The sequence below is a fragment of the Halichoerus grypus genome, chromosome 1, assembly GCF_964656455.1.
Source record: "Halichoerus grypus chromosome 1, mHalGry1.hap1.1, whole genome shotgun sequence".
Lineage (NCBI taxonomy): Eukaryota > Metazoa > Chordata > Mammalia > Carnivora > Phocidae > Halichoerus > Halichoerus grypus.
The window spans coordinates 48,669,503-48,692,388 of NC_135712.1; the positions used below are offsets into that span (position 1 = coordinate 48,669,503).

Genomic DNA, 22,886 nt, shown 5'->3' on the forward strand with positions numbered 1-22,886 from the left:
TTTTAAAACTTTGAATGATTGGCCTCAAAATGGTGTTACAACTTAACTGGCACTCTAGGATTCAGAAATGTTTTATCGTATAAGATACAATAAGTTAAATTGTTAACATCCATAAAGCCAAGGGAAAGGTAGCCATCATCATATTTTATTTCTTATTTACAGTTTCTTCCAGTTGTTTTGGAGCAGATTTCTCCTTCCATGAGTCAGGGATCTCTCTGATATGTCATTTTCATATTTTTTCTTATCTTTATATGTAGATGGAGTAGCTGAGCCTTGAGGAAATGAGTCTTCTGATCTCCATTTTAAAGCAAAAGATCAGGCTCTAGAGTCAGACAGATGAGGATTTTAATCTCTTCACCCAGTGATGAGCAGTGTGACCTTGGGCAAATTCTTAAGGGTTCATTTTTTAAATAAAGTTTCTGTCGTCAGGAATCTAGAAGTGGCTTGGGGGAATTCTGGCTCAAGGTTGTTCTTAAGGCTACAGTCAAGATGTTGGTCAGTGCAGACATCTGAAAGCCTGACACGGTAGAGGTCTGCTTTCAGAATGGCTCTCTCACATAGCTGTCCAGTGGGTGCTGGCCGTTTGCCTCAGTAGACTTTTCCAGAGTCCTCATAACATGGTAGCTCTCTCTCTGAGAGTGAATGTTCTATCATATTTGATTAGAACAATGGTAGTGTTATATCATTCAACCTTATAGACCAAAATGAGTTTATATTTCAAAATGTAAATAAAGCAAAGAATATTTAGATTTTCTTTTTGTAGTGATGTTAACAAATAAGCATTCTTGACTGTATGCGGGAGGGCTTCTGGGCATTGGGGCTTGTGGTCTTCTCAAACAATATGATTGCTTTGACATTTCATAGAAAACTTTGAAAGTTTATTCTGAAACATTAGTCTTTCACTGACCATATTTATTTATGAGTTCTCCAGAGGCTACGCTTTTGAGCTTGGATTTTTATATACCAAGTGAAACCAGAAATAATTTTGGGGGGAGAATTAATTTTGTAAAAAATATTTGTGCATGAATTTGTTTGAATAGACATTTAAGGCCTTTATTATACATAAAATGTTAGTGGGGAGAAAAAAAATATCCAAATAGATTTTATTGAGAAAGCCCAACATCTCATTTGGAGCATCCTTTAAGTGATTTTGGTTTCTGAAGAACTGCAATTCCTGGAGTCTTGTATTTCCTGCGGATACAAAGGAGTTGTTTCCTTTTTATTCTTTTAAAGTTACCAAAATCCAAAAACTGGTAGAAGGGAAAGACAACAAGAAGTTTGGGGGCAATACAATAGTTTTGAGAAAGAAGTAAATATTTACTTTGGAACTCCCAGCAGGGTCTTCTATCACCTATTAATACCGAGTAACAATTTAAGCGCATTGTGTTCCTGTCTCCTTCCTTCCCTCCTGGAACCCTAATATTTTGCTTCTGCTGATTTGCTTGTGATCTGAAGCTGACATCCCTGTTCACCTGGTCATCCAGCCCCCCGTCATATCCTGACCGGTGACCCTCTCATTGCTGCCTACATCCAACAGGTCCAGACCTGTGGATTCTGTCTTAGCAATGCTGTCCAGCCTCTTCTTTCCATTTACTTTCTCTTCCTCATTGCCTCTGTACCAGGGTCAGGTCAGTTCTCTCCTGGACTATTGCAGTGATTCCTAATGGCCTCTGGGCCCCTCAGTCTTACCCCATCAAAGCTGCTTGCAGGTTAATTTTGCCTGTCCCAAATTCTTTCATGTTCACTCGGTGTTTATTAAAGACCCAGCGTCTCAGCCGGCCACTGGAGGTGCTCCACCCAAAGGCACCAAGTGACTTACTACATTTATGTTATCATCTTTCCTTTGACTACCCTAAAAGTAAGCTTTTATCTGACTCTTCCTAATGTTTTTTGCCCATGCTGTTCTTCTTCCTCTAAATAATTTTGGTTGAAATCCCACCCATCCTTTAGGGAATGACACCTCCTTTGCAAAGATTTTCCTCATGACCTCTTTTCCTCCACCACTTTTTGTCTTTCTTTTTAGGACATCGTTGGACTTTGTATCCTTCATGATGTTTAATCATAATCAGTTTCTTTTAATATAGCATTTGTGTGCTTACCTTATCATTTCTACAAGATACTTGAAAGGAGGGACATATAATCATCTTTTTCTCCTGCAAACTCCTAGCCATGGTTTTAACAAGATTTAGGACTTCAATAAAGAATTGTGTAAATCCATTAAAAAGTACTTAGGAGGGGTGTGTGGGTGACTCAGTCATTTGGGTGTCTGCCTTCGGCTGGGGTTCCTGGATGGAACCCCGCTGCGGGCTCCCTGCTCAGCAGGGAGTCTACCTCTCCCTCTCCCTCTGTTCCTCCCCCCACTGGTGCTCTCTCTCCCTTGCTCACTCTCTCTCAAATGAATAAAATCTTTAAAAAAAGTACTTACGATAGGAAAGATTGAAATTCCTGTTTATCAGATAAAATGTAAAATTATGCAGAAAGAAAAAAATATATATGTATATAAATACAGATATATACATGTATGTAGAGTCATCATTTTGCTAAGATGGCTTTGTTCCAGTACTGAACTATACAGGGGTGTAGGGCACTGTTTTTTTTTTTTTTTTTAAGGCACTGTTTTTTATTCCCCCGGCTGTGCCAAAAAATATTTAGTTGTCGGATTACAATTTGAGGACAGAAAAATGGCTTCAACATCTTTCTCAGTTTGGGACCCTGCCAAAAGGTACGTTGGCAAAAGCTAAGTTAAGAGGACAAAGCCGCTCTGAGGCGCTGGAGAAGACAGGCCCTTAGGAACTTTCCAGAGACGCCTTAAATGGAGCTGGCGGGAAGCTCGCCGCGCCAGGGCGGGCGGAGGAGTGCGGAACGCGCAGCTTCCAGGACTTCCCACTGCCCGGGAACCAGGCCGACCTGTTCCCAGTGCTGCCTTCCCGCCTCCCCGTCTCCCTCTGCAGGCCCAGAGCCCCATGCCGCGCGCCTTCTTCCCCCGCGCCTGGCCCGGCTTCTCCCGCCCGGGCGGCCGGGGGGGGGGGGGGCGACGGGGGTCGCGGTCCGGGAGGCGGGAGGCGGCACTCGGTCGGGGTTTCCAGGTGAAGGGGGAGAAAACAACCGGTCAGTCGGGGCGGAGCCGGGCGGGCGGGGCGAGGGCGGAGGGCACATTGCCTCATCCTGTACATTTTACTGGAAACGGGACGCATCCGGAGGAGGGGCCGGGAGGTGGCCCCGACGCCGCCAATGGCCCGGCGGGGCTCGGGGGAGGCAGGCGAGGCGGCGGTCCCTTCTCCCCGCCCCCGGAGCCCGGTTAAATAGCCGGGCAGCCCCGGGCCGCGCCCGTGCCCGCGCCATCCTCCCGCCGCTCGGTCCGCGAGTCCGCCAGAGCCACAGCCGGGAGGCAGCCGCGCGCAGCGAGCCGGTGGCGCAGGAGTGTGGGTCCCCGAGCGCCCAGCCCGGGAGCATGATCGTGGACAAGCTGCTGGACGACAGCCGCGGAGGAGAGGGGTTGCTGGACAGGGCTGGCGACGGTGGCCTCATGACCAGCCCGCTGAACCTGGCCTATTTCTACGGCGCATCGCCGCCGGCCGCGGCCCCGGGCGCCTGCGACGCCATCTGCTCGTCGTCGGGGCCCTCGGCGCCCGGCTCGCCCGGCTCCGACTCCTCCGACTTCTCCTCCGCGTCGTCCGTGTCCTCCTGCGGGGCTGTGGAGTCCCGGCCGAGAGGCGGTGCGCGCGCGGAGCGGCTGCAAGGTACCCACCCCCCGGCCTGGGCGGGGGCAGTCCCGGCACCCCCGGCACCCCCGCAACCCCTGCTCCCGCGTCTCCCGCGTCTCCTGGCGGCCCACACGCCGGGAGGGGAAGGTCCGCGCCGCCCAGGTGCGAAGTTCCTCGCCCAGAAGTTAGGTGGCCTCTGCGACTTCCGTAGCGGCGGTATCTCATCACACTAGCCATTATTTATTAGGCGATTACTGGGTGACGCTCTGTGCTAGGCGTTTGATATAACTCGATGCCCTTTGACCATCTGTAAAACCCGGGCGCCATCCAGTTGGCCTGGTAGCTCAAAGGGCCTCTGAGAGCAGAGCTCTGACTTCTGGGGCTGGGGCTGAATCACGTTAGATTTTCTCTCACTCTTCTTTTTTTCTTAAAAAAAAAAAAAAGAAGGCTTTATTAAGGCATAATTCATATACTTGTGGCGAGTTTTTGGATCTGATGTAGGCTTAGCTTTCTTGTCACCAATGAAGTTTGAATACTGTGTTTAAGGTCAACTTATTTTTTTCCTAAGTATTTGTGGAAATATTAAATAAAAGTACTTTATGTTAAAGGAAAGAAACTGATATTAACAAGATGTAAGATGAAACTGGACGGAAAACCAGCTCGATTTATGTCTTTAGTTTGTGATGTTTCTGAGTTTCGGGAAGTTCTGTGTTCTATATGATTTAGAATGGTTAAACCAAATCTTAAAGAAAGGCATAATGTTTCCTTTCTTCTGCTATGAATTGGTTAGTTTCTTTTCTTAATAAGCCGAGTTGCATAACTTGAGAGAAAACAGGACTGGCACTGTGGGTAGACTAAAGAACGTCTAGATAATCTCACATATTGGAAAGTCTAATCAGCATGATTTTAAAGAACGAATCTTTTACGTGTTCCCTCCTGCTAGCCACTTTTGTTTCAGTTGTTTTTTATTTTAAAGAGTGATTTTTCATTTTCACTTAAAAAGTAATTTAAGTCCCTTGATTTTATAAGGTGTTCCCTGTATGTTAAATGTGTAGCAGATGCAAAAAACTGTGTGTGTATTAGAAACTTTTCTTTCACATTTGGTCTTCATCTGGCTGAAACTGTTTTGCTAGTTCTTTGGTTTACCACATAGACATAGGGGATTTCTGAAACTGAATTTTTCTCCCTGTGACGTTGAATTAACTGCTGTCATTCCAGAGAAATGCTGTATTAGTTTCTGGCAAGATTTTCCTAAATTTAAACATAAAATCAACTGGTCATTTAATTTACTCCATCATAGAATTGTTTCCTCTCATATGCTTATGATATATCTATATCTGTGTATCTTCAAATTAGGCTTTGTTTCTTGTCCCATCTTCTTACTTTTTTCCCCACTCTCAACTGAGAGTCTCAATTATTCATTTCCTGACTTTCTGCGTGTTTACTTTGTGTTCGGCTCATCCCAAGAGGTTGTGACATAGTAGTGGTCAGAAGTGGTCAGAAGTAGCGGTCAGAAGCTATAAACATAGACTACATTTTAAAGTGTATTTTAAAATTTAAATTGAAATGAGATTATTTCCTTTCTACTTAGAAAGCCTAAGTGAGCAATTCCAAAAACCATTGGTGAGGGGAAATCATGTGTGTGTATGTCAAAATGTGTTTAAGCTTAGTGAATTTAAGCAGCTTTCTTGGCATAGCTGAACGGAGGGAAATAATAAGAAACAAATCTGAGACATCATTGATTGTTAGGCTTTAGCACATTAAAATCTTTGGAGGAAGTTTGTTTTGTGCTTTCTTAGGTTAGTGGAATTAATAGACTTTAAATTTCTGTGTGGACATAAAGCCTTTGTGTTGAAAAACCTAAAAATTCATCATTTATTGCTTGTTCCCTCAAGGTTTTTTAAAAAGTCAATAATTAACAGATTTATGAGAGGGTGGCAAAATCTGTGACAGTGTCTTTTGGATGGATAGGGCTGAAAGACAAAGAGGCTTAATTTGGGTTTTTCTGTTGGCTCTGGGGGCCCCCAAAACCACAGCTTTATGAGCTTTCTTAGGGTGCCTGATGAAGAAAAGTATTAGGAAATGAAGAATCCTTAAGTAGGGCTGGGGGCTGACCATTGACCAGAGTGAGTTGGAAAGGCTTTGCAGTCTGTTGGTTGGGGGCTTCATACATTAGAGAGCTATGCTTTTGAGATTATCAAGATTTGTGCCTGTAAAGAGATTTAACTGGGATATGTTTTGTTTTCTTTTGAACAGTCGAACCCCATATGGGGGTTGGAAGGCAGCAGAGAGGACCCTTTCAAGGCGTTCGTGTGAAGAACTCGGTGAAGGAACTACTCCTGCATATCCGAAGTCATAAACAGAAGGCTTCTGGCCAAGCTGTGGATGATTTTAAGGTGGCACCTAGTTTTTGTTTTGGGTCAGGGCAGGGAGGTTATTCTGTCAGGATATTTATTATTCTCTGCTGACCTAGGTCCAGTAGGTCTTTGTAGACCACATGACAAAGTCATAGGATGGAGGGCATATTGGTCTCTGTCTGTTGTATTTCTATCACTTAGCCCGGTACTAGGCGCACAAAGGAAATCTAACGAGGGAATGAATAAATGAAGGCAAGTTGGAGGCAAGGAATTCATGGGGTTCAATTGAAATGGAAGAGCTTGACTAGAAAGGGAAAACTCAAATGGCCTTACATATTTTGTCTTAACCTAGTTGAACTAAGATGAAAGTGAACACGGGGAAAGTTGCAAGATAGAGTAAAAGTTAAGACAGAAAATAAATACTGCTAGGATAACTATCAAAGATTTATGCTGAGCTGTAAAGAATGGTAGAGATAAGTCTGTTTTATTGATGTTCATTAAATAGGAAACCATTTGATATGCATTAAATTGGAAACTTTTTTTCCTTATAGACGCAAAGTGTGAACAGAGAGCAATTCACAGGTAAGAATTCCTTCTATTCATATTATGGGGGCTTTAGAGTAAAATAATGTAGTGTGATTATGGGTAAAATTTAGAAAATAAGGTGATCACAGATTCCATATTCCTTTCTGGGGTATAGAATTGAAGAACACAGTACCATATAGTGGGAAAAGGAAAGGACCTGATTCGTTGTCTGATGGACCAGCTTGCAAAAGGCCAGCTTTATTACATACCCAGTTTTTGGTAAGTACCTCACTATTTTCCTCTGAATACGCTTTGGAAATCTTTCCTGGAATAGTTTTGAAAGAGCGCATGCAACTTACTTTTTTCTTCTTCTCCAGACACCGCCTCAAACACCAACACCTGCAGAGAGCATGGAAGATGTTCAGCACAGTGAATCCAAACAGGACAGCAGTGCCGATCTGCTTCAGAACATAATCAACATTAAGAATGAGTGCAGCCCGGTTTCCCTAAATACTGTCCAAGTTAGCTGGATGAGCCCTGGGGTGGTCCCGCAGGGCTCCCCCCGAGAACAGTGTCAGGACTTCCACAGAGGGCAGATCTTCTCTCCACCGCAGAAGTACCAACCCTTCCAAGTCGGCAGCTCCGCACACCTGATGGATCAGGCGGCCCTGTACCAGTATTCGCCCCAGAGCCAGAACTTGCAGCGCCCCCCGCCACCACCACAGCACTACACCCACACCCCAGCTCTGGAATACAGTCCTTATTCCAGAACTTCCCAGTCCCCCAGCTATGAACCAAACCTCTTTGATGGCCAAGAACCACAGTTCTGCCCAGATCAAAGTTTTGCATCCTTTCTAAATAGTCAGGAATCTGAGAATATTGCTGTTCCCATTCAGAACTCCCACAACGTTCAGCAGCAAAATGAGTCCCAGCTGCAGAACTTCAACATGATGCCGCCCAGTGCCTGTGAGGCTATGGTGGGCCATGATGCAGGCTCCACCCCTTTAAGCACCTCACTGCCATTCCCGAACATCATCGGAAATCCAGTGAACACCACACAGTTAGGGAAGTCATTTTTTCAGTGGCAAGTAGAGCAAGAAGAAAGCAAATTGGCAAATATCTCCCAAGACCAGTTTCTTTCAAAGGATACAGATGGTGACACGTGAGTATCCTTTTCTGTAGCTGATTTGGTAAACCACACTTGTTAGATGTAGTGGGCACAGAATTTCTCTGGGGTATATCAAGTTAGACCTTAGTAAGTGGCTAATCAGGACAACTAGTGTAGGTAGAAATTGCTGTTCAATTAAGTGAATATTTCAAGAGTTTTCCTTATTTTTTCTGTCTGACCAGGTTACCTGTTCTAAATTAATAAAAATGTCCGTGCCTTCTTTGAATACTTGGTTTTGAAAGACCAGCGTAGATTGAGTCTGTAGAGCAAAAACAGATCACGATTAGTTGGTCATTGATCAACTGTGAGTTGACTTGTAGATTGAATCTTAATCTGTCGTGACATCTTTGTGGTCATGGGCAAGTTATTTAACCTCTCTATGCCCGAGTTTCTTGACATGTAAAATGAAAAGAACTCCCTCTTAGGGTTTTTAGGAATATTAAAAATAATAGATTTAAAGTGATCAGCATGGTGCTTGTCATTCATCTTATTGTTTCTGGTAGCTTAACATATCTTGTTGTGACTCAAATGTGTTATCAACCCAGCAGAAAAGACAAATTATTGTCTGTAATATTTCATTTGAGTGCACCAGCATATCAAGAAAGGGGCTAGAGAATTTTTTAATTTTTAAAGATGAAGTTAGTGAAGTCAGAGATAATTCACCTCTTTCTCTCCTTATTTCCCAGGTTCCTCCATATTGCTGTTGCCCAAGGGAGAAGGGCACTTTCCTATGTCCTTGCAAGAAAAATGAATGCGCTTCACATGTTGGATATTAAAGAGCACAATGGACAGGTGAGGATCTTGTCAGAGTGAACTGACAGAGATGTGGAAAGAGGACCATGACCAGTTTCATATTTATGTGTAAATCATTTTAAAGCTCCAGACCAAGAGTTTAGTTAATATTAACTTTGAGATGTTGACTCTTTGCCACCATCAGCCTTGAAGTTATTAGCGTTAACTTTGTAGTTATTTGACCAAAGACTAACTGGGTATAATAAAGCCACACCCTAAGCATATTTTCATTTCCTTGTGTTACAGTATTTTATTGCTTACTAATAGGATTTCTTTTCTCTATGTGGGGTTTTCCCCTCAGTCTTAGTTTATGTTCATATTCCGTGTTAGGGTAGTGTTACATATGTCAACAAAATCCTTTTTCTCTCTGAATGTCCACAGAGTGCCTTTCAGGTGGCAGTGGCCGCCAATCAGCATCTCATTGTGCAGGATCTGGTGAACCTTGGGGCCCAGGTGAACACCACCGACTGCTGGGGAAGAACCCCTCTGCACGTCTGTGCTGAGAAAGGGCACTCCCAGGTGCTCCAGGTAAGAGGCAGTGAGCTAGCTTCTGCTATCACAGGGCCAAAGAGATAGGGCTTGGATATTAGAAGTCAGATGCAGGTTGCCTGTTGCAATAATCTATCTTGAGTTGACTTACTCGTTTCTTGGGACTACTAGTAAATAAGTATTTGTGTAACTTGTCTTTCGCTAACGTGTATCTTTTTAAATTTTGCAGGCAATTCAGAAGGGAGCAGTGAAGAGCAATCAGTTTTTGGATCTTGAGGCGACTAACTATGACGGTAAGCAACAGAAATTTTATTGGATGAAAAACCATTTAGAGAGTGGGACCCATCAGTTCTAAGGGTATTAAGTTTTATACCAAGAAGGAAGGGAGGTAATTAAAGCTAAAATAGTCTATAGATAAAGTTAGCACTATAGATAAAGTAAGCACTAGCACCAATGGAGGGAATGTTCAGATGGCCTTACTGGTTCTTGTGGGGCCCATCTGTAGGTCGTGTTAGAGACTGTCCTCAAGGTCTGTCCTTGTGGAGCAACTAAATGCCTGATGGAAGCTTGACCACTGCTTTATTATACTCTTTCAGGCCTGACTCCCCTCCACTGTGCGGTTGTGGCCCACAATGCTGTGGTGCATGAACTTCAGAGAAATCAACAGCCCCATTCACCTGAAGTTCAGGAGCTTCTACTGAAGAACAAGAGTCTGGTTGACACCATTAAATGTCTGATTCAGATGGGAGCAGCAGTGGAAGCCAAGGTAAATTCTCAGAAGAGTTTGGAGATGGGATAGGGAAGAAAAGTGTTTGTAGCAAAAGACCTCGTTCCCAAGTATAAACGAAAACTTTTTTTCCTCTCCTTAAATTAATGGAGTAGGTAGCAATGCATGGATAATTAAGAAGCTTAGCTTTTAAAATCATCAGCTTTCTTAATTGGCTTTTAATTTGTGCATTGTTATTCAAAAGATCATTGAGCTGTGAAATAAACTAATCTTTGTTTGGAAGGAAGAGAAAATCCTTGAAATTGATATTGTCATTTTGGCTTCTATTTTCATATACTAATAATAAGAGTAGTGCTTTTTTGTAAGGGTTGTTCCATCATTGTGGGATCTGCACTTAAGCTGTTTTTTAAACTGGAAAATATTTTATTCTCTTTAAATTTGAGGGTTATTTACTGAGTATCTCTTATGTACAAGGCACTGAGTTGGGAGCTCTGGGGGAAGAATGCTTAAACCATAAGCTACTTCCCAGACCTTGGCAAGCAGAAGAGGTGAGAGATGCAGCTAATTGTGTCTACAGGGTGGCCACCAAGTCTGGAAACGCAGGCGAATACATAGTAAATGTTTTATTGTCTTGTATTGCAATACATGGTAAAATAGTATTGTTTATGTCTCTACATTTTGTGGCCACCCTGTGTATAAGAGCAGACTGTGATAGGAGGTATATAGGAAATTGATGGGGAATTTTGGAGGAATAAGACAGTTCATTTAGTCTGGGATGAAGAAAGACTTTGTGGAGATGCGCGCATTTACAGTGAGTCTCCAAGAGTGAGTCAGACGTTTGTGAGCCTGGGTGAAAAGCATATCCAAAAGTGGTGTCTGGATGTTCATTGTTTTCCTCTCTTGCCTTTGTTAAGGATCGTAAAAGTGGTCGCACAGCCTTGCATTTGGCAGCGGAAGAAGCAAATCTGGAACTCATTCGCCTTTTTTTGGAGCTGCCCAGTTGCCTGTCTTTTGTGAATGCAAAGGTACTTCTAGAAAGCTTCCGCAACTGCATTAGACTTGGAATGACCTTTATTATAACTTCTTCAGGCTTTTGAGCTGCTTTCATGAAAATCTCCCTTTCTGAGAGGTGCCATTTTATCTCTGTCTGTAGGCTTACAATGGAAACACTGCCCTCCATGTTGCTGCCAGCCTTCAGTATCGGGTGACACAGTTGGATGCAGTTCGACTGTTGATGAGGAAGGGAGCAGACCCAAGTACTCGGAACTTGGAGAATGAACAGCCAGTGCATTTGGTTCCTGATGGCCCTGTGGGAGAACAGGTGAGGGCTACAGAAGGGAGAGGAGGCGGTGTAGGGCCGAGGCCAGCAGGTGCTCTTGAGGTGGGCTCTCTCACTGTCTGGGTCTCGTAACGTCTGTGTAGCAACCGTGCAGGCAATTGCTTTGTTTCTAAAGGAAGAGTAAGAAATTTGAGGGTTATCCATGGACCCAGAATGGTCGAAGATCCGACAGTCTTTTCTTCTGTAACACAAAGTTGGGTGTAGAGTAAAGTCAGAATGGTTTGAGGTTTGAAGCTGATGCAAGACGAAGCACCCAGGTTCCTGCAGATCAAGGGAGAGACTCTTAGGTTTACAGGTGCTGGGTCTTCAGATTGTGGGTGTAATCGGAGGCCGTCTCTGTAGTGTTCGGGATAGCCCCAGGGACATGGTGAGTGCTCAGTAAACATTCCCTGTTCCACTTGTTTCTATCTACTAACTGCTACTAAATAGGAAACGGAAGGTTGGTTATGTAATTTAGAACCCAGAAAGACTTGAAACAAAGTTATGCTTCACTCGTCATATGGTTATATATTACCTCTGGAGATTGAATAGTTTCACATGGCTCAACTTTTCTTGATAACAAGAACTGAGTCTTTTCAGAACGTAAGATATTTTTTGATGGCAGTCTTTCTCTGAGGTAAATGAGGGTGATTGTGGCTATGGCAGGTCATTGCAAACTTTGATAATCACAGAATATATGAAACGCAATGTAGCCTTTTCTTTGATTCACAGCCCTCAGTAGGACCATAATGTTACAGGAATCCCTATACGTAGAGCTCTTTGTAACTTAAGGTGAATCTCTTGATAATTTGTAAAGAGTTCTCATGTTACAAAACTTTGCAGTGTAAAGGTTCAGCTGAGAAAATGGAGCCTGAGCGGTTGCACAGATAGGAATCATCATCGAATAGTAAATGGCAGAGGCCCAAGCCCAGTGTTTGCTTCTCCTTCACTCTTTGTGGTGTGCAGTCATACAGCGGTGTTCTCAGGGATTACGGAGCATGGAGAGCCGCTTGACTCTTCACTCTTCTCTTGTCACTACTCTTCTTTCTGCTTTTGTGTTTTTGTGTCTGTGTGTTGGGGGGAGGGTTTTTTCCTTTGCTTCTGTGGTCAGACTCTGGTCATTGCGTCTCCCCTCCTAGCAGCTCTACAGTGGCATCCCCTGCCCTAATCTTCTTTCTTCTCATTTGTTGCTTTTAATCTGCTGTGGGCCAGGAGAAAGATAATAGTATAAAATGAATCGCTAGATCCTGAAGGAACCAAGGAGCTCTCTTGTGACTCATACATTTATGCACAGATGCTTTACTTATTTATTTTTAAAGATTTTATTTATTTACTTAGTGCGCGAGTGCATGCACACGAGTGAGCAGGGGGAGGGGGGGAGGGGCAGAAGGAGAGGGAGAGAGAGAGAATCCCAAGCCTGATGCGGGGCTTGATCTCACGACCCTGAGATCATGACCTGAGCTGAAATCAAAAGTCGGATGCTCACCCGACTGAGCCTCCCAGGCGCCCCTGTGTGCAGATGCTTTAATTGGACATCCTGAAAGCTGTTCTTACTTGAAGAGTATTAAAGATTAACTTGTGTGTGTGTGAAGTGGGCTCTCGGTTCTTGTTAGTTGGACCCGACTTCAGAATAGGTGAGGTACTGTAATATACCGTAATAACTGCCTTACATTCAATGTTCTCACAAATAGCAAGAGTAGAGATTAGGAAAGGATTGTATGGGTCTTATTTAAGCTGTTGGAGATTTTCAACTGTAGATAATTTTTAATGGAGATGCTTTACTTTCTTGCACTCCAGAATCATTATAGGAGATCTGTAATAAGCTTGAAAGGAGTTATAGTAGTATTTTTTAAGTTACCTTAAAATCTTGAAATGTATTGTTGCATACCTTCATATATTTACTTACAAGTCGACAGGAGTGTGTAGAGTATATAAAAAAGGAATGAAACTCTAAAGGAAATATGGTACTTTGATCATAAAAAGTAAACCTCACAAATCCTATTTATTTTTCTTCCAGATCCGACGTATCCTGAAGGGAAAGTCCATTCAGCAGAGAGCTCCACCATATTAGCTCCATTGACTTGGAGCCTGGTCGGCAACACTCACTGTCAGTTAGGCAGTCCTAATGTATCTGTACATAGACCATTTGCCCCGTATTGGCAAATGTAAGTTGTTTCTATGAAACAAACATATTTAGTTCACTATTATATAGTGGGTTATATTAAATAAAAAGAAGAAAAATATCTAATTCCTCTTGGCAGATTTTAATATTTCATACCCAGTTATCTGGGATCAACACACCTGAATTTAATCTTGAATGGTAAAATTGACTTCAATTAACAGTAGCTTTTGGGTAGGGCAAGGCTTTGATTTGTGGCATAAGGCATTGCTCGTGTAGCCATTGTCAGTTTAAGAGCAGGTAAACTATAAACATTTTTTAAAGAAAAATGAAAGCATATGAAAGGAAAACATAAATCTGGATGTAGTCTTGAGGCTTCATTTGGCCCAATGAAGTACCTGATCGTTGTTATTGGTGTTGGAAAGTGTCTAGGCGTTGGACTAGATGAAATGTACCAGGGTTAAAATTTGATTTTTGCAAATTGTATATAGTTGTTGTTTTGTCTTTTAAAGTATTTGTACATATTTGGTCATTGACGTGGCCACATTTGAAATGTAAATTGATAAAATAGAAAAGAACAAGTGAATTGTCACTATTTAAGAAAATGATACAGGGGCGCCTGGGTGGCTCAGATAGTTAAGCGTCTGCCTTCGGCTCAGGTCATGATCCCGGGGTCCTGGGATCGAGTCCCGCATCGGGCTCCCTGCTAGGTGGGGAGCCTGCTTCTCTCTCTGCCTCTGCCTCTGCCTCTCTCTCTCTCTCTCTCTGACTCTCATGAATAAATAAACATTAAAAAAAAAAAGAAAATGATACACATTCAGAAGAGCTGTGTAATCACGCATCTACCATCTCTGTGGATGGAGTAGATTGAGAGTCGTTCCCTTAGTAGCTGACAGAGCTCTGTTTGAATTGTAAATATGCTTTTACTCATGCATGGAGATGAGACACACTATTTGTAAGGAATTGCATGCTCTTAAAGAGAACACCTCTTTGTGGCTCACTTTCTAGAATTTATAATGTACTTGTTGGAATTTCGTTTTACTTTATAGGAACATTAAAAAGTCAATACTGAAACATGTGTTACTGGTTTTCTATTGTCAAAGAATGAGAACACACCATGATGTTTCATATTACCATTCAGGAAAAAAATGCCTTATTTTTTTTAGTAACTTTGATTCTATTAATATTATTTTGCTTATCTCTGGCATACCCCAAGGAATGTAGTTGGCTTTGATTTCACACTAATTCACTGTAATAAATTTGATTCATTAAAAACCTTTTTTTTTTTTTTTTAAATGAGAAGTCCCACAGGCAACTGATGAAGCATCTTCGTAGCTAAATCCTTTTAAATAACTTGACCTTTGGATTGATCACACTGTTTGCCCCAGTATGTGTTGTGGACAAAAGCTAGTTACAGTTATTTGGTATCTGTAAATACAGCTGTGATGTGAACTCATGGAAAAACTCATGCATGGTTTTAAATAAACATTAATTCAATAATACTTTTCATTTTAAGGATGTGCATTTCTTTTCCCTCGTCCCTTATTTATATTTCCCTAGGTTGAAAAAGTGCTATTCATTACTAATCTTAATACCTTTAAATTAGTTAATATATTTTAATTTGGATTTTTTTTTTGAGAACATGATTCCTAAAGGTATATAAAGTTTAACATAATAAAATTCTTTGCCAAATTCATAGAAGCTTATTAGGTTCTGAGACTATAATGAAGCCTTAATAGATGCTGTTGATCATTTAGAAGTTTATGTGCCACAAAAGCTTTGTGTTTGTGACTTTATTTTTCATACTTTATTTTGTGGCAACAGTGAGCATAGGAAAAACAGTTTGGAGATTACCAGGATCATCCTGAGAGCTGTCAGCCTGGGAAGAGCAGTAAACGGGGTCCTTCTCATTCCCAACATGCCATTTTGATGTGTGAGAACAAACATATGAACATCTGTCAGCGTCAGTCAGTGCTGCACATACATTCTATTCTTATAACTTCTTTTGAGAATCTGGTAGAAGCTAGGACGCCTTTCCCTGGAAAAATGTACCTATGCATATATACGCAAATTCTGCATACAGTATCTTTCATTGCATTGCAATGCAACCTGATAACCAGAACAGTAGAAATGATATACCCCTGTGAAATATAGGTATACAGTGAACCTTTTTTCAAGTGAGCTTGAATCCCAACTTCTGTCATAATTAATTGAACCAGTGCTTAGCAAGCATATGATTTGCGTGTGTATGTGGATGCAAAGCTGTATAATGGATAAAGGCAAAAGGCATATTTCTTAAGATGTATATGTGGGAAACAAGGCATGCACTTTATTAGTTAACATAAAAAGGGGGAAGAAATATAGAGATTCAGAAGAAGAATATCTTACGTGAAAGAGAACTAGGGAGACTTCAAGGTACAGCATTTGAGCTGTATCTTCAGAAGAGTTGATTTGGACATTCATAGAGGGGGAGGAGGGGTTGGTGAAAGGGACAGAAACAGAAAATGATGTGAACCAAGACAATAGTATTTTGGGGGAACCACCGGTGATTCAGTGTAGTTTCATTAGCATCTGGATGGCCAATTAGTTTCATCTTAGGTTCTACCCTTAACTGGTAGCATCCTCATGAGTAGCAGGTCGAGAAACATCCTCAAGCAGCCTAGGGGCTTGGCAGGAAAGGGTGCTGTGATTGATTAGCGGTATCTGCTGCAGAGGTATGCAGGGTGGCTCTTGACAGGGTATTGTTTTAAAGACTGAGCCCCACAGCAACCAAGACTACATGGTCACTAGTGCAACCTCAGTCCCTGCTACAGTGCCTGGCCCAGAGAAGAAGCTCATAAAATAATTGGTTAAATGAGTGAACGAATATATGCCAATGCCGGCTGGGATCACTGATTCTGGGCAGAAGTAATGTTTCAAGCCGGAGTTATATTAGTAAGCAATAATGAACTCATAACTGTCATAGTTCTGAACTTGACTCAACCATATAATCTAATAACCTAATGGGTAATGAAAATGGGCATAGTTACTATGTATTTTTATTTATTTATTAAAAAGATTTAAAAAATTTATTTATTTTAGAGAGAGAGAGAGTGAGCGAGCAGGGAGAGGGGCAGAGGAAGAGATAGGCTCCTGAAGCAGACTCCTCACTGAGTGTGGAGCTGGACCTTGGGACCCTGAGATCATGACCTGAGCCAAAACCAAGTGTCAGCTGCTCAACTGACTGAGCCACCCAGGTGCCCCTATTTATTTATTTTTAAAAATTTATTAATTTTTTTTTAAAGAGAGAGAGAATGAGCAGTGAAGGTGGCAGGGAAGGGGCAGAGGGAGAGGGAGAGAGAATTTCAAGCAGACTCCACGCTGAGTGGGGAGCCCGATGGAAGGGCTCGATCCCACGACCCCCAGATCACAACCTGAACGGAAATCAAGAGTTAGATGCTTAACCCATTGAGCCACCCAGGTGGCTAGTTGTACTCTTTTTAAAATCAGGTGGTTCCTTTTGCAGAAGACTAACTCTAGGACTGTAGTTTGATATTTCACTAAGGAATCCCCTCAAGTGTCAGAGACCAAATCTTCTAGTTCTATTTGTTAATCAAATCAGTAACATTTATCCTTTCTGTGTTTTTACTTAATCAAGAGAGGAGAATTTCCTCAAACTCCTCTAACCTTTAATAAATATCAACTTCTTTTTTTTTTTTTTTTTTTTTTTTAAGATTTTATTTATTTGTGAAGAGAGAATGAGAGACAGAGAACATGAGAGGGAGGAGGGTCAGAGGGAGAAGCAGACTCCCCGCTGAGCAGGGAGCCCGATGTGGGACTCGATCCCGGGACTCCAGGATCATGACCTGAGCCGAAGGCAGTCGCTTAACCAACTGAGCCACCCAGGCGCCCCAATAAATATCAACTTCTTAAACTCAGTACCCCTGACATCCATTTCCTGATAACATCTGTACTGAATGTAACCTTAGGGAGAAATCAGCTTCAGCTACTGGGGCTAAGTTCTTGATGGTTCCTCTGAGATCAGGCCTGGATACGAGGTTTCGGATTAGTTATAACCAGACTGCTAGGTTTTTGTTTTCCCTGGTAGTGCCCTAGATTTGCTCTTGAGAGGAGGGGAAGGGACCCTATCATCAGATCTGATAGAGTAGCACAGTATCTGATGCATAGTAGCCAATAAATACTTCTTAAATTGAGTTTACTTTTATAGTTCTCTTTTTAATCACTTTACACCAGCTCTGGTTTTAGTCTATTTTCTGGTCCCCTCTGGAGTCTGCGTAGACCCAGAAACACTGCATGGATGATGCATTTCCAGGTGGAGTATGACTGGAGCTTGCTCTCAAAGCATGTCCAGGTTTCTTAGATGTATTCTTTGTCCTCCAGTCCCATGCTCCCTGTTCCTTGGCCTATCAGCCCAACTGGGTTTTGGAATGAGACAGAGTTGGACAATGAGTCCAGCTGCTGAATGTGCTAGTTTCAAGGTTTTGGTCTTTGGTAGACATCAGCATTTTTGTGAAACTTATTAAATGTGCAAATGCCTTGGCCCCACCTCAGACTTCCTGAGTCAGAATTTCCAGGGTTTTCAGAGTCCTGGCAGGTATATGTGAAGATGATTTTAGTGCAGTTTTAATGTAAATTATTGGGGAAATGCAGACTTTGGAAAGTATGTGTGGCTGGACCATGGCCATATGGTGGTAACAGAATGAGTTGCTGGACTTCGCAGGGAGCCAAGGGAGTAAACTGATGAATGCTTGCTACGTGCCAGGTACGTTGGATCCCATGTTATAGAAACCAGCTTTGAAGGAGAGATCAGGAGTCACCAAATTTTTTTTTTTTTTTGGCTTTCAGAAAACACTTTTCAAAGGTCATTTTGGATTTTAATCCTCAGGTATATTAGTTACCTAGGACTATGTAAATTATCACAAACTTGGTGACTTACAGCAAGAGAAATTTATTCTCTCACAGTCGTGGAGGCCCGAATTCTGAAATGAAGGTATTGGCAGGACCATGCTTCCTCCAAAGGCTCTAGGGGGGAATCCTTCCTTGCCTGTTTCAGTTTCTGGCAACTCCTGGCAAGTGTTCCTTGGCTGGTGGCGGTGTCACTCCAATCTTGGCCTCGATCTACATGGTTTTCTCCGTGTCACTTGTCATTGGATTGAGGGCCCACTGGATCATCCAGGATGACCTCACCTCATGATTCTTAACTACATGTGCAAAGATCCTTTTCCCAAATGAGGTAAAGTTCACAGGTTCTGAGGATTAGGACATGAGGACATGGACATGTCTTCTTGGGGTTCACCATTGAAACCACTACACCAGGGAACAAGGCTTTATCATCTTTTCTTCTACTAGTATTCCTTTTACGCAATGGTTAGGATGAATACTTCTTTTTGAGCAATCCTATAGTCTTGTCTTCAGAATCTATGAGCATTTTTTTAATACAGAATTCGTTTAATGCATGATCTATCATCTCCATTTCATTTATTAAGATGTAATAACTGGCAATGACCAGGAGACTCATTTAACATTGATAAACTTTAGTAGAAGCAATAAAGTAATTATTGGCTATAATTTAAAAATTATTATAATGGTTAAAAGAACTTCAATTAATTGAAACTTACAACAATCAATAATTGATTATCATTGGTTCTGTTCTCTGGTATGCATGTGAACAAACTTGCTGCTCTTCACTTTGATCATACTACCTAAAAAGCAAAATGGTCATAAATGACATGTCTTCATTTTTGACCATCTGACCTTGTAATGATAAAACCAGGGTAAGCACTTCCTGGAAACCACAGACATTTGAAAGTGAAAGATCAACTCCAGGAAATCCATGGTTTCAGACAATAAATACTGAACCACTTTGCCAAAATCCATTGAAATTTAGTGTTTTAGGTCTAGATATTATTTTTTCGAGTGACAAGATTCTGGCTATTTATTTGAAAATAGAGATTTCAATAGCTCCGGGTACTTGGTACCTGAATCCAGCACATGTTTCCTGTAGGAACAGCTTAATACCTTTGGGTTTGATAATAGGGACAAATTTAAGATTATAAAATAATACTAGATTTCAGGGCGCCTGGGTGGCTCAGTCGTTAAGCGTCTGCCTTCGGCTCAGGTCATGATCCCAGATTCCTGGGATCGAGCCCCGCATCGGGCTCCCTGCTCCGCGGGAAGCCTACTTCTCCCTCTCCCGCTCCCCCTGCTTGTGTTCCCTCTCTCGCTGTGTCTCTCTGTCAAATAAATAAAATCTTCAAAGAAAAAAAATAATACTAGATTTCTTAGCTTAATTGATTTGGAGAATAAGTTTGAAATCACTGTTTATTTTCTCAACTCACAGTGTCTTAATGCCATGGCCTTTTCTCTGTATTTGCAACCAAACGTCCCTCGGGCAGGCCTTCCGCTCAAGTGCTTGTGGAAGAGTGTGGGCGCCCTCGTGAAGCCTCAGGTGTGTCCCATGGAAGCCTCAGGTGTCGAATGCTGTTGGAGCATTTATTTGTCTCAGTGAGAGCCTGCCCATAAGAGGGCCTGTCTTTCTGAAATGGGTCCAAATGTTTTTTACTTATGATACCACTCTCATTCATCTTTTGAAAGCCTTTCTCTCCCTTTTTACTCCAAGACATATTCCTTCTCAAATTACATTAAGAATTTCAAAAAAATTCTCCTTTTTAGGCTCTTGCAGATATGGAAATAAGAACTGTTTATCTCCAGGATAGCAATTTTGTAGAAAACAAAAATATATCACTTGGGAAAAAAAAAAGCATTTGGGTCTTTTGGGTGCTTGTGCCCAGAAGATTCCTGGATAATTTTTTAAAAAGATAAAATTCTGGACTCAACTTGTGGAAAACTTTAAACTTAATATCCTACATTGCCATGTCTAAGAGAAAAATAAATAAATGAGACACATCTAGGGACTTACAAAGTTATTTTTTTTTTTTTTTTTTTAAAGATTTTATTTATTTATTTGAGACAGAGAGAATGAGAGAGAGAGAGCACATGAGAGGGGGGAGGGTCAGAGGGAGAAGCAGGCTCCCCGCCGAGCAGGGAGCCCGATGCGGGACTCGATCCAGGGTCTCCAGGATCATGACCTGAGCCGAAGGCAGTCGCTCAACCAACTGAGCCACCCAGGCGCCCACAAAGTTATTTTTTGTATAGACCAATCAAAGCATATTTTAATAGGCAGCTTTTTCCAAACAGACCTTCTAAACTTAACAAAAATCTGTCCAGTTTTCTCATGTGGTGCAGTAGATAGAGAAAAAGATCTATGGGCAGAAATTTAACTTACACAGATGATTAATTTCTCCATGCATTCTGATCATACAGACTAATGAGGAACTAACTTCATTGAAAGTTCAGGTTGATAGGTTCCTTTTTAAGACATTTTATTTCCAAGGCTATATAAATGAGTCAGTTTTATTTATTCCCTCAGCTGAAGTTGTTATATCAAATCTGTTATCAAGGTCAAAATATTTGTGGAATTAATCTTTTCTTTCTATTTTCCCTGCCACCACCTATGTCTAGGTTTTTATGAATTCATTCCTTGATTACCACAATAGGCTTACAAAAACCCATTTTATTATGGAAACATTCAAACATGCAGAAGTAGGTAGAATACTATATTGAACCCCCGTGTACCTCTCAGGAAGCTTCATCAGTTATAATCGCTTTATTATTTTTGTTTCTTCCCCCTTATTTTTCTTTTGAAGATGTTTAAGCCTACCCCACTCATCATGGAATGTCAGTATGTATTTCTAATAGATAAGCAATCTGTGTCTCCCATTGCTTTCTAATTATTCTTTCTCTAATCTTATTCTTCTCACCAATCCAACAATTTCTAACTATTCGGCATACTTTTATGAAACCTAAGAAGGTTTCAAAGGCTCAGTATTGCTTATTGAATCAAATGCAAACTCTTGTCCTGATTTATAAAGCCATCTTTTTCATTACCCCCATCTGTCTGATCATCCATTATTCCCAAACAGGCTGTAAGGTGGGTCTCCTCACCACTCTGCCGAGGCCTTATTCATTCCTATCTTTGGTCATGCTCTTTCCTACCCAAATTCTCTGCATCCTAGAAAGCTCTGCTTGGGTGCCACTTCTAGGAAGCCTTTCCCAGCTCATAATAACTTCTTTCTGCCCTGAACACTTGGGATTTAAACACAGTTCCTTTAACTTTAAATCTGGTATTTTTTAATAGTCTTAATTACTATAATCTGGGAAGTAGGCTCCTAATCACTGACTAGCAGCATTTGTTTTTAAAGACTTTAAAATGTTTGGGTGAATGGTAACTCTAGGGATACAGAGCAGGTCAGTGGTGCTGGATAGAATCTAGCATCACTATGGTAGGCAGAATTCTAAGATGGCTTCATGGTGTCTGCCCCTGGTGTTATTCCTGTGATTACATTATGTTACATGACAAAAGTAATTTTCTGGATGTGATTAAGGTTACTAATGAGTTGACCTTAAGATAGGGAGACTATCCAGGTGCACCTGATCTAATCACATGAGCCCTTTAAAAGAAGAGTTTTCTCTGGCTGGTCACAGAAGAGGAAGTTAGAGAGATTTGAATCCTGAGGAAGATTACACCTACAATTATTGGCTTTGAAGATGCGGAAGGGGGGCTGTGAGCTGAGGAATGCAGGTAGTTTCCAGATAGCCAGAAAGAAAATGGGATCTCAGTCCTACATGCCCAAGGAACCCAATCCTGCCAACAGGCTCAATAAGCTTGGAAGCAGATTCTTGTCCAGAACCTTCAGATAAGAGCCCTGCCCAGCTGACTCCTGGAGTTTGGCCTTGTGATATTCCATGCAGAGAGTACTGCCAGGACCACTCAGCTTTCTGACCTGCCAAACCGTGAGATAATAAATGGATGGTGTTTCAACTGCTAAGTTTGTGGTAATTTGCTATGCAGCCATAGAAAACGAATACAATAGGTAACACAGGATTTGGGCTTGTAGTAAGTTTTATGCATTTTCTGCTATTCTTCTTCCCCCCAGTTTTATTGAGATATAATTGACATACAGCACTATATGTAAGTTTAAGGTGTACTGTATAATAATTTGACATATATGCATTGTGAATGGTTGCTACAATAAGTTTGGTTAACATCTGTCACCTCATATAGTTACAAAAATTTTGTGATTTTCCTTGTGATGAGAACTCTTAGGATCTGCTCTCTTAGTAACTTTCAGATATACCATACAGCAATGTTAACTGTAGTCATCATGTACAATGCATTCCCAGGACTTACTTATCTTGTACGTGCAAGTTTGTACCTTTTGACCACCTTCACCCAATTTGCCCACCTCCCACTCCCTTCCTCTGGTAACCACAAGTCTGTTCTCTTTTTCTATGAATTTTTTTTAGGATGTTGTGTGTCATCCTTGTGCAGGGGTCATGCTAATTAATGTTCTCTGTATCATTCTAGTTTTAGTATATGTGCTGCTGAAGTGAGCATCCTGCTACCTTGCCAAGGCTCCAAATCAGGGTGCCTGGGTGGCTCAGTCGGTTGAGCGTCTGCTTTTGGCTCAGGGTCCTGGGATCAAGCCCCGTGTCAGGTTCCTTGCTGGGCGGGGAGTCTGCTTCTCCCTCTCCCTCTGCCTCTCCCCACTGGCTTATGCTCTCTCTCTCACTCACTCACTCTCTCTCTCAAATGCATAAAATCTTTTTTTTTAAAGGCTCCAAATC

At 41.7% G+C, this 22,886-nt stretch overlaps 1 protein-coding gene and 1 non-coding gene across 2 annotated transcripts; one reads left to right on the top strand and one right to left on the bottom strand.

The window, feature by feature from the left end:
- The first annotated feature begins 3,319 nt into the window (after positions 1-3,319).
- Positions 3,320-14,701, top strand: NFKBIZ (NFKB inhibitor zeta). Its single transcript, XM_036114267.2, has 12 exons — positions 3,320-3,740; positions 5,961-6,100; positions 6,613-6,643; positions 6,762-6,865; positions 6,964-7,748; positions 8,441-8,546; positions 8,928-9,074; positions 9,265-9,328; positions 9,632-9,801; positions 10,677-10,787; positions 10,916-11,083; positions 13,098-14,701. Exons 1-12 carry the CDS (start codon positions 3,452-3,454, stop codon positions 13,149-13,151), a joined length of 2,169 nt encoding a protein of 722 aa, XP_035970160.1. The 5' UTR covers positions 3,320-3,451; the 3' UTR covers positions 13,152-14,701.
- Positions 14,702-22,550: 7,849 nt separating this feature from the next.
- On the bottom strand, positions 22,551-22,656 carry LOC118549723 (U6 spliceosomal RNA). The gene has a single exon (XR_004924202.2). It is a non-coding gene; the product is annotated as a U6 spliceosomal RNA (small nuclear RNA).
- Positions 22,657-22,886: the final 230 nt, after the last annotated feature.